Below are 12099 nucleotides of genomic sequence, written 5' to 3'. Positions count from 1 at the left end.
CTGGAAATGTGGAAGGATGAAAAAGAAATAGAGAATTGGAGAGAGGTGGCACCATGTGGCAGAAGCAACCCCATGCTTGGCAAGAGTCACGGGACACTGGTCTAGCTGCCCATCACCACCACTCACTAAGTAACTGGGATAATTTCCTATTCCTCTGTAAAAATGGGGCCAATAATAGAAATACCACCATAGGTTTGGTGTGAGGATTAAGTAAGTGATGTATGTGAAGCATTTAGTATAGTCTCTGATATACAGTAAGTCCCCAATAAGTTATTATTAGAAGAAAATTAAAAGAATCTTCTGTCCAGACTGGTATCACTTGGAGTTGATCTTAAAAATTAAGAGTTGTTCTAAAAATTGTGAAAAATAACATAACCTGTTGTTAAGACCAATCTAGTTTTGGGACTTCTCTGGCAGTCCAGTGGTTAAGAAACCGCCTTCAAATGCAGGGGATGTGGGTTCGATCCCTGGCCAGGGAACTAAGATCCCACATGCCGTGGGGCCACTAAGCTCGTACGCTGCAACTACTGAGCCTGCACGCCACAACTAGGGAGCTCACATGCCACAACTAGAGAAGCCCATGCGCCACAACGACCCAGCACAGCCAAAACAAAAAACAAAAAGAACAGCCTAGTTTTACCTAGAGAGGCTCAATGGATTGGCTACCTGAGGGCACCAATTTTGTCCATCTTGTACTAATCATCTTTAGCTTAGTGCTTTCAGGAAGTGGAAGATTTCTCTGTGGATACAAGATATATGGTCACTCCTATTTAGCCAAACTAAAAAATAAAAATGTAGTGTCAGGTGATCCCATCATCTCTGGGAAACCAGAATGCTCAGAAAACCTCCTGATTATTTGTCAAACTTGTTGATGGCAAAGCCTTTTTAGAAAAGGAACATCCAATCCTGGTAGAGTGTAAATAAAGAGGTCCTGCTCCTGCAAATAGAGGCACAAATTGGTACAATTTTCTGGAGAGCCATCTGGCAATGCACATCAAAGATCTTAAAATATACACTTACGCTTTGACCCAACAACTTGTCCAAGGAAAGAACACAAGCTTGTTCTTTGGCCCCAAATTTAGCCAAAGAATTTGGCTAAATTAGCCAAATTTAGCTAAACTTGGCCCCAAATTTAGCAACAATATATCCCTTGATTATATTATATTAATTATATTAATTTAATTATATTATTTATAATAAAAAACTGAAATTCAGAACCTAAAGGAATAACAGGACTTTGAAAAATAATATATGATACATGTATATAAAGGTAGCTATACAGCTACTAATGTTACAGAAATAATTCATCAATGTGAAAAATTCCACATATTTATATCATCATTGAAAAAAAGATTACAAACCATTGTGTTAGTTAAAATTCTCCAGTAAAAAGTAATAGGAAACCAACTCAAGATAGCTCAAAGAGAAAAGAATAAGAATTTTACCTGGAGAATGTAATATCCAAATAATGAAATATGGGTGAACAGTCAGGCCTCATACAGGAAATAGAAAGCTGTTAAGATCTTTTCTATGTCCTTCATCCTACTTGTTTTTGCATGTCTGCTTCATTCTTCACTTTCATTACAGATCAGCTTTCTAGTAACTCTTCTGAAGTCTTGGCAGAATATGGCTATCCACATGTCCCAATTCTGCAACAGTGTAATTCCAGACAAATCTACATTCAGGGTAAAAATTTAATGAGCCACGCATGACTCCATTATAGCTAGGTGACATCCAGTACCAATGTGGTCTTAAGGGGCCCAAAGAAATGGGGCTTGTGAGAGCTAGATAAGCCATCCCCAGAGGATCTATTACAAGGATGTAGAAGGAAATCTTATTTCTTAATATTAGAAAAAAATTGTCTTCCTAGGAAATTAATAGAAATATATGAACCAAATTTTAACAGTATTTATGGGTATAAAATTATAAGCAACTTTACCTCCTTTTCCTGTAAATATTTTTTATAATTTATATGAAATGTAATTTTATAAACTAAATAAGTTAATTTTAAAAGCTAAACTATCAGGTCATTATGATATAATGCTAAGTGAGGGAAAAACAGGATAAAAGTTCACATTGTTTATATCCCTTAACTGTGTAAAATGTATGTATAGAAAAAAATGGAAAAAATACAATAAACATTAGCAGTGGTATCTCTAGATGATAAAATTACATATTGTCTTTATTTTCTGATTTATCATTTTCCATACTCTTCAATATTTCTACAACAGATATATATTTTTCATACTGGAAAAAAAAATTCCCTGGAGGGATATGTATGCCCAGTGGGCTCAGTTTCTGTATAGGAGACTATAATATTGTAGGAACCACTGTCACTGCCAGATAAAAAAGTTATTCGGGGCATCTTTTTTCCTCACCCCCAAGCACCTGAAGAATACTATAAATTGCCAATAGTAACAACTACACACAACCATGATTTATCTTGAGAATCACTGGCCCACAAAATTTTTAAAGAGTTCTGGAGGAACTCTAGGATTACAGCTAAGTGCTAAAAACAAGAGTTAAAAAATAAAATTTGCAGGCTATGATTCTACAGATTCAACTGTTTAAATGTAGACAGGATAATATTCAGAGTAATCTTATACAAGTATATGAAACACTACTAGGCACAAGAGGATTAACGACTTTCTGTCCCCAGTAGAGAAAAGATAAAATGGGTTTTAGTGGCAGAAGGACTTTAACTACACCATCAGCCATGCCAAGCCCAGAAAGTTATAAGATGAAATATAAATCAAGATTTGGATAAACTTAAAATTTAACACTTGCTGCATTGTTACATACTGGCTCCCACGTCCCTTGCCATTTGAAAACATGAACAGTGCCAATGAAAATTCTCCAAGTTGAAGGCTTTGTCTTACCAAAACCACAAAGTTAAATTGTAAATATGAAACCTACAGGAAGGGTAAGAACACTAGAGGGGAGCCTTTCCCTATTTTCCTGGAATCTTCAAATTAAAGATATCTATATATCTAGGATAGATTAGTGGCAATGCCTGGCTGGCTTAGAAATATTCTACAGATTCCTTCCTATCTTTCTGTAGACTGTGATAAAACCTTAAAATAAGGCTTAAAAACACCCATCCTTACAGAAAGCATGCTGTTTTGTATAATGTACCCTAAAATTCTAGTAGAAATACTTCACTTTCCATAATATTTAACCATTGAGATACAATCTTTTAGTTTAATAAACAAGTATTAAAAACAACTCTAGTGTTTTAAAACATATTATTCTACTCTAAATAAATTTATACTATGGTACTTGAAAATCTAAAACATATTATTCTACTCTAAATAAATTTATACTATGGTACTTGAAAATCTATCGAAGTGTACATTTTAACCATCCTCAATTATTTTTACATTAACTGCTTTCATTTCCCCTCTAAAGTTCTTAACCACATGGAATCAACAAATTCCACTAAACATTTACCTTAAGGATAAAATGGTAGGAGATACAGTGAAATGGTGTGTGATGGCCACTGTCATTCTAATAAGGGAAAGTTGCACAAAAAAAATGTAACAAATTCTGTATATAAACAGTCTAAACATAGATTTTTACCAATAAAGATATAAAATTAGATGCTAATGTCAGTGTTTTCAGAAAAAGACAAAGTAATAACTGTATAAGCATTATAGTACTACAAATGATTTACAGAAACTAAGAAACTTAATTAAACATAAACCCCCTCTAAAATGCAAACCATACATTATCTCAGCATGATTTATAGAAGGACTGTATCCAATGAAAATCCAAACTCACTTTTAGGTAACACCCAGAAAACTGAAAATGCTGTTCCTATTTTAATTTAACATGTATTTCTCAAATAAGATTCACCGTGAACATTAGTTTAGACTATATTTTTATATCCTCTTTAGATAGCCAAGTGAAAAATCCAACAATACACAAATTTGTACTTTCATCAGTACATAAAACAACAACAGGTAGTGAGGCTAGAAAACAGAACACAAGTTCAATCAAATCAATACAATACAAGTACAGAGGCATCCATGTTAACCTACAAGGAGAAAATCTGGGCCACAAAACAGGTTTTCTATTTTGAATCTCACTAACTGCTAGACAGTCTGTGTATTTTGACCTTAAAGTGGTCAAAATATTTAATGAGTGAACCTCATGTTCTACTACCTACAAAGGTGAAAGCAACGGAAAAATTGTCATTTTATGTTGCTGAGTTTTTAACTAAGTCTTTTATAATACTTATTTTGTTTAGTAGCACGTGACAGAATTATACACAAATTATTTTTTAAAAATTAAATGTGGTTATTTCTATATACCTTAGGCCCTCAGCATAATTTCTGCCTCTGAAGTGCTAATACAGTATTTAAAACTATACAAACATCCAGTAAACAGCATTTTATTTTATGACATTCTGTGTTAATACAATAAATATACAAAACTTCCAAACCACTGAAAACATGCAACATTAAAGGGACAGATGGAGGGCGTTTATACAGAACCATGACAGTCACCGTAATGGCAGCGCACTATCACTCGTTGACAAAATATACACACATCCCTAGATAAATAATCCAAGTCCCAAATTAAAAACCACTGAGCAGTGATTTTCCAGTGTTCAAACTTTAGTTTGAAATAAAATAGCCAAAACTTAATATTACCAACTGAAAAGTGACACGGGTCCTTACAATGTGAAGACCATTTCATGATTGCGATACAGGGTAATGCTAATATTAAATATAAAACACTAACAAGTGCCAATCTTCTACTGAGTGCAAACGTGACTATTTACTAATAATTATTGTTAAGAGAATAGAGATTATAAGAATTAAAAACCCCTCTACCTTATTAAACTGTTAAGCAGTGCCATCATTTTAATGCACATTTATGTTTTTAAAAAAACATTTTTCTCTTATCAGTTTGTATTAACCCAAATAACTGGAATTTAAAACAACATTTCCCCCATCGAAACAAAGAAAGGTTCAGTTGGTTGTAATTATTCTTTGCTATTTAGCAATAGAGGATTTCTACAGAATAGAGAGAAGCATTCCTAATTCTTGAAGGAAAGTATCTCAGTATTTTTCAAAAGTCTCTATGATAAAGTTTTCATTTTGCAGTTTGAAGAAAAACAAAAGGAACTTGAGAGATGAATTAATGACAGACAGACATACTTTTGCTGTATTTTGTGGTTAATGTTTTGAATGTTTATAAAATCCACACTCAACAAAGCATACTGATGAGACAGATTTTCAGTAAGATTATAGACTCTAAAGATCTTGAACTGGCTTATTTGGTTGAGAAAGTAAGTGATTATCACTGATCAGAAATATTCATAAAAACAGCTTTAAATTCATACTCTGAATCCTACTTTCATCAGAATAAAAGAAATATCTTCCAAGTATATTACTTCAACAAAGTCCCAAATAAATCAAATGTAAACACCATCTGGATGGATCCGTGTTATATCTAGTATCACACAAAGCTTCTTTCATAAATAGTGAGAACTCACCATCCTACCCCCAGCATGAAACTCATTTTAACTCCAGATTTGGGGGGAAGAATAAAAGTGATTTAACCATTTACACCCAGCCAATTTTTTAGTCTCAAATAATATAATCTAATAGAGTATCCTTACTTTTCAAAATCAAGTTGAATACTTATTATTCTGCAGTCTTTTAGGTTAGCTAATGACTTCCAAAACAACAGTATCGTGACTTTACAAATGTCTTTAAGTCATTTAATCAGTTATTAAAAATGACTCGAAGTTTCAACCCAAGTATACTATAAGAATGAAGTTCTGTGCTGCACAGTAATAATTTTAACATGATTATATCCATAATTAATGCATTCAACTGTATCTGTATTTTCTTGCTTGATGCAAGTTAAATGTTTTATTGTTTCTGTTGCTACAAATTTTAATGTATTCAGTCTGTCTCAAAAATTCAAAGACTGAGGTGCGTTAGGGATTCAAGTATATGTGAAGTGCCAGGGTCTTTTTATTTTTAATGCCAACTAGACATGAGAGGCTAAAAGAAAAATTTCTTAAATACTGTTATGTTCTTTTTGGACATGGAGTTAGCCTAGACTGTAATACCTCTGTTAAAAATTACACACACATACCCCAGAAAAGAGCTGCCAAACACAATCTCAGTTCAATTAAAAAGAGTAGCCACAAGAATATACCAAAGTTTCCATACAGTAATATTTTACTATGATATGAATACTGAAAATTAAAAACAAAAAGGTATTATCATCACTACATTCTATTCCATCACTTATCTACCTTTTCTTTTGGATAATGCACTGCATATTATATTATATCCTCGTATTGCACCCCGGTGAATTTTTATTTAGAAGAAAGTATTACAGAAAATCATTTCTATGATTCTATAAACAACTCCCCAAACCTGCAACCATAAGCAGTGCATAACCCAAAATACTAATTCTTTTAAGAAACATGGTGACCATGCAAGATCAGAGCTTGGTTATCAAAATATCAACTACTCTAAGAAAATAAAGAGATAAAATTTACATTATCTACCATGAAGTGTACACAGGCTCTTCACTGGTGACTGAAACTGCTAAAAAGCAAGCCAATTTAAAAATCCCTAAGTCTCTGATGTCCTATTTCTTTCAATATAAATAAGGAAAAGGAATGAAGCATTGCTTTACTGCTCCAATGTGTAATCCTTACGTCTGACTCCTGAAAGAATGACTGCAGCAAGTACTAAGTGCATTTTTAATCATAAGTGCCACGTTAATTTCAGCGTGTCACCACTGAAATAATTCGCTGAACATTCATCCCCCAAAAAATATGGAGAATATTTACTTCACATGTAATTTTTTTTTTTTTTGCAAGGGGCACTGAAATATTAAGAAACTATCAGGTAAATAATAAGACAAGGAAGTTTTTCTGGTTTTAGCCCATGCACAAGTGATTAGGAAATATACGTGCTGTGTGTACTGTGTTTTGAACAAAAAAAATTATTTATAGAATACAGTAACTGGAGAAAAAAGTACAGTCAGAAGGTAACAATGTATTGTTTGAAGACTCTAAAGCTGGTTGCCCTTGAAAGCGTTCTGAGCCGCACTGGTTGCTGCGGTCGAAGCTGCGTTTGCGGCTGCAGTCTGGACAGTTTTGTTGGACATCACACCTGTTGCAAACTCTTGTTGGGCCTTCTCAAAACTAGCACCTGTTGTGCGATACAGTCCATGTACCTACGGAGGCACAGAAAAGTGGGAGAAGATGAGTGGTAATCTATGCGTTCATTATCAATAGCTCTTCAATTAATCCCAACATGACTCAGAGATAAAAAGACTAGATCCTAGGCAGGATTCCTAAGATCAAGAACACCAGCCACCACAGTGGCACACAACCTTGTATGTAAATATTTTCTTAAAATAGATTTTTCCCTTTTATCTCCAATGCAGATGAGATAATTATGCCTATGCCAAACCAAAAATAATACAAAAAAATGACTTCTTAACCAAATGCAAAAAGCTATGTTTTCCACTGTACCTAATTAAGACATTACAGCCTTACAAAAGAATGGTTTAAACACAACAGGAGACATTCTGACTTAAATACATTAATTCACTACCCTAGACAATTCCAAAAAAATAATACCTTACCTATTTCTATGTTGGCTACATATACACCCCTGCCCCTATTGTATCAAAAGGTATCGTTTTATCATTTAATGTAGCGAGCAATATGTGTGTCCTTAAAGATAATTCACTCTGAATACTATTTAAGTTTTTGTGTATGGTCAAGTCCTAAAGGATTTAAGAAGAAACACTTCTGAGCGCTATCTGTCCATACTGATTCATCACTCAAATCTTAGATTTTTACGAGCACGGTTCAAAAATACTCTTTCTGTTAGCATCTCTCTCGAAGATGCATAAACTATGAAGCACATCAATCCATAACATCAGCCACTCCATCTAATACAAATTTGAGAAAGGAAATAACAAGGCACACTAGGACAAATACTGATATTTATTTATTACATACCTACAAACTTGGGGGTATGAAAGATGAGGAGGAAAGATGAGACAGAAAAGTGAACTTGTAATTACACTGCATTGTGATTAGGTCTAAATTAGAAGCCTGACTAGAATGTCATCAAAGCAGGTTTGGAGGATGGGGGCAGTACACCCAAGTCAGCCCTTTTCCCAAACCTAAATACATAGGAACTGGTTAATTGTGGAGTTAACTGTGGAGTGAGGAAAAGTAGGAGTCAAGTACTTTCAAGTCAAGTTTAGATACTGGGAAGTTGTTTCACAAAGAGAATACAGAGGATACGTTGGTTTGGGGGGAGAGTAGACACTGAGTTCTAAACATTCATCCATTGCACAAATGTTTATTGAATACCTACTCTAAGCCTGCCCCAGCAGACAGGTGAAAATGTGGTTTGGAGGTAGAGAGGAATGGGCGAGAGACGTGGACTTGGAAACCAATGGCACATAATGGTAGCTACAACTCTGACGTAATGAAACTGTCCACGGAGAGATAACACATAAAGTAGAAAGAGAAGAAAATCAAGTACCGAAGCCTGTTTAGACACCAATATTTAAGAGGTACCCATAACAACAAGAAATGTTTAAGAGAGGAATGAGTAAAACCAGGGACCTTTTCACAGATGCCAAGGGAAGAAAGCAGTTAAGGAATGAAGAGCTGTCGGGGAAAATAAGGGGTCAAAGTCCCAAGTTCTTCTGATACACAGTAGCGAAAGCAAATGCCATATTACTATGGATCAAAGTATTAAAGGGTCAGGGAGAGGGACTTCCCTGCTGGTCCAATGGTTACGACTCCGCGCTCCCAATGCAGGGGTCCGGGGTTCAATCCCTGGTCAGCGAATTAGATCCCGCATGCCGCAACTAAAGATCCCACATGTTGCAACTAAAAGATCCTGCATGCCGCTACAAAGATCCTGCATGCTGCAACTAAAAGATCCCACATGCCACAACTAAAGATCTTGCGTGCCGCAACTAAGACCCAGTGCAACCAAGTAAATAATTTTTTTTTTTTAAAAAGGGTCAGGGAGAGGGACTTCCCTGGTGGCGCAGTGGTTAAGAATCCGCCTACCAATGCAGGGGACATGGGTTCAAGCCCTGGTCCAGGAAGATTCCACATGCCATGGAGCAGCTAAGCCCATGCGCCACAGCTACTGCACCTGCTGCGCTCTAGAGCCTGCGAACCACAACTACTGAGCCCGTGTGCCACAACTACTAAAGCCCGTGCGCCTAGAGCCTGTGCTCCACAACAAAGAGAAGCCACCGCAATGAGATGCCCACGCACTGCAACGAATAGTCCCCGCTCACCACAACTAGAGAAAGCCCACACGCAGCAATGAAGACCCAACACAGCCAAAAATAAATAAAGTGCAAATTAAAAAAAAAAAAGGGTCAGGGAGAAAAAGAGAGCATTGACAAGTACATATACTGGTGAACTTTAAAATTCTTTTAGTACCACAGCACTACCATAAGTATATTTTTATTCCCTTTCCAAACCAAGTTTTTAAAATAAAAAATTAAAGATTCAGATAAATTACTACACCTACGTTTAAGAAATTTATCTCACAATGAGTACATATGATTAGATCCTACAAATTAAGTGTATTATAGAAATCTAATAAACCTTCTTTACTTACCAGACCTAGCCACAGTGCAAAGTAATTACAGGTTAACTTGTCTGTCTCTCCCCCTTCCCCCCACCCCAATTTATGGGCATGTAATTAACAAACATCTGTTCTAATTTATTCCTTCTTTCAAATTTGTATTAAATTGAGTGGCTGATGTTATGTATTCATGAACTTCATGGTTTAATTACTTAAAATGTAATTCATAGCCCCACAGAGCAGAGAGGTAAAATAAAGGTAGGAATAATACATTTCTCAATAGTCTATATCTATAAAAACCCAGAGGGCCACCTAGAGGGAAAAGACTGCATATGTATTCAGCGCACAATGCTCAAATACTGCATTAGATCCACGACATCCACGTGAAAGGGGTGATTCTTCATTTCAGTGTCCCAGCAAGATGACGGGCTACTTACATGGATCAACATCTCAAAAAGCTTACCATTTCCCTGTTATGTTTCAGTGATATCTACTGATATCTATTGATAACACACTCCTTAAGAAATCAGGGAGATAGTTTTAAGGTAAAACAGTGTAATTAAAAAGCAAAAACTAAACAACTCAAATACCTGCTATCTCTTCTACTTATGAGAATTGCACTAACCTACATATTTAGTCCTAGGAGTACCACAGAAAGGACACTAGATTCGGTGCCTAGTGATTCCACTATTTTCTGCAGGGCTGGACACCACTCAAAACCTCAAGTTTACTTCTCATACAACAAGAATATTTCTTGTCCTGTTTGTCTCTCAGAGTTTTCCTGAGGATCAAATGAGAATTAGGTAAATGTGTTAGACTAATAAAAATTAAAATTAACTTTAAAATATCTGCAAAAGTGTCACAGCCAAGACACAACTCCAGAAAAGAATCCTGCTTCCTTAATGTATCTTCAAAAATACCTTAGTGTACAATGTGGTTGAATGACACACAAAATATTATGGAAATTAAAAACCATGGTACTTTATTTAAACAAAATAATCCAAATGTATTGTTTCCATTAATGCTTCCAGAACACCATAGCAAGAAATCATGATTTTGGATGGCAGAGTAGGAAGACCCTGAGCTCACCTCCTCCCACGGGCACCCAAACTTACAGCTATTTACAGAGCAACTATTGATGAGAAAGACCTGAAGACTAGCAGAAAAGATCTACTAAAACCAAAGTTCTACAGAAGGAAGCACAATAAGACAGGTAGTAGGGGCAGAGATGCGGGACAGTCAAGGCCTAAACCCCTGGGTGGGCGATCCACAAACAGAAGGATAATTAGAATCACAGAGATTCTCCCTGAGAAGTGAGGTGTTCGAGCCCCACATGGGCTCCTCCACTGGGAAGGTGAGCCCCCAGAACGTCTGGCTTTGAAGACCAGCAAGGCCTGCTTCCAGGAGAGCCAGAGCGCTGTAGGAAACAGAGACTTCACTTTGAAAGGGCACGCAGGAAATGCCGCCTGCCCTGAGACACAGGGCAGAAGCAGTCATTTGAAAGGAGCCTGGGTCAGACCCGCTTGAACAGCCTCCTGCAGACCCAGGAGGCAACTGGAACTCACCCCGGGGACACAGATGCTGGCAGCAGCCAATCTGGGGAGCTCAGGCCACCACAAGGGCACTGGTGATAGAAAGTGCCATTTGGGAATCCTCCTTCTAATCAGGGCCGGGACCTGGTCCCACCCACCAACCTGTCAGCACCAGAACTGGGACACCTCAGGCAAAGCTACTAACAGGTGGACACAGCCTGACCCACCAGCAGACCAGCAGCCTTAGGATCCCCAGAGCCCCCAGCTAACCCAAGACCCAGCCCCACAAACCACTGGCCAACATCAATCCCCAGATCTCCAGGGCCATGCAGCCAGAGACCCCAGAACCTGGGTGCACCCACCAGTGAGCCAGCACTAGCCCTGGGAGCCCCCTATGTCCCATCCCCATCCACAAACAGGCTGACCCTAGCTTCTGGATGCCCTGGTTCTGCAACCAGAGACTGCAGGACCTGCCTATATTCACCAGTGGGCCAGCACCAGCCCCATGACTCAGCCTCATGCACCAGTGGGCAGTCACCAGCCCGGGGACCCCTTGGGCCCCAATCACACCCAAAAGAAAGCCAACACCAGCTTCAAGACACCATGGACATGGCAGACAGTTATGTCAGGAACTGGCCCCACCCACCAGCAGGCCAACATGGGATCTGAGACACCTAGCATACAAACCAGCCAACATGAGACCCAGCTCCACCCAGCCGTGGGCCAAAACTAGCTCTGGGACCCCCTGGGGCTCTGTAACCAGCCACCTCGTGACACGGCCTGGCCCATCAGTGGCTGGCAGCCTCTACACAAGGCAGGGCATAGCAACCAACCAGACCGGGGGCTAGCCATGCCTACCAGATTGCCCACAGTAGTCAGCATACCACAACAAAAGGGCTCAGGCAACCTACCTATGGGGCAATCCCAGAGCATATAGCTCTGGTGACCAGAGG

The 12099-nt window shown here is 37.8% G+C and overlaps 1 protein-coding gene across 5 annotated transcripts in view; it reads right to left on the bottom strand.

Annotated features, from left to right (window-relative positions):
- The window catches only part of SCAMP1 (secretory carrier membrane protein 1), a 114134-nt gene that overhangs the window by 4990 nt on the left and 97045 nt on the right, over positions 1 to 12099 (bottom strand). For 4 of the 5 annotated variants that reach the window (XM_089909049.1, XM_089909047.1, XM_022594143.3 and 1 more), the window contains one exon: positions 3864 to 7212. In XM_089909049.1, the coding sequence (XP_089765175.1) occupies positions 7048 to 7212 (165 nt within the window). In that variant the 3' untranslated portion in view covers positions 3864 to 7047. Of the gene's footprint in view, positions 1 to 3863; positions 7213 to 12099 lie in introns of those variants that run through there. The other variant, XM_089909048.1, reaches the window with a different exon arrangement.

Source organism: Delphinapterus leucas, chromosome 3 (assembly GCF_059928025.1).
Source record: "Delphinapterus leucas isolate spDelLeu-1000000601 "Yukka" chromosome 3, BTC_Dleu_Yukka2, whole genome shotgun sequence".
Taxonomy (NCBI): Eukaryota; Metazoa; Chordata; class Mammalia; order Artiodactyla; family Monodontidae; genus Delphinapterus; species Delphinapterus leucas.
Note: the sequence above shows the minus strand (reverse complement) of the source record. Positions and strands in the feature narration are given on the sequence as shown.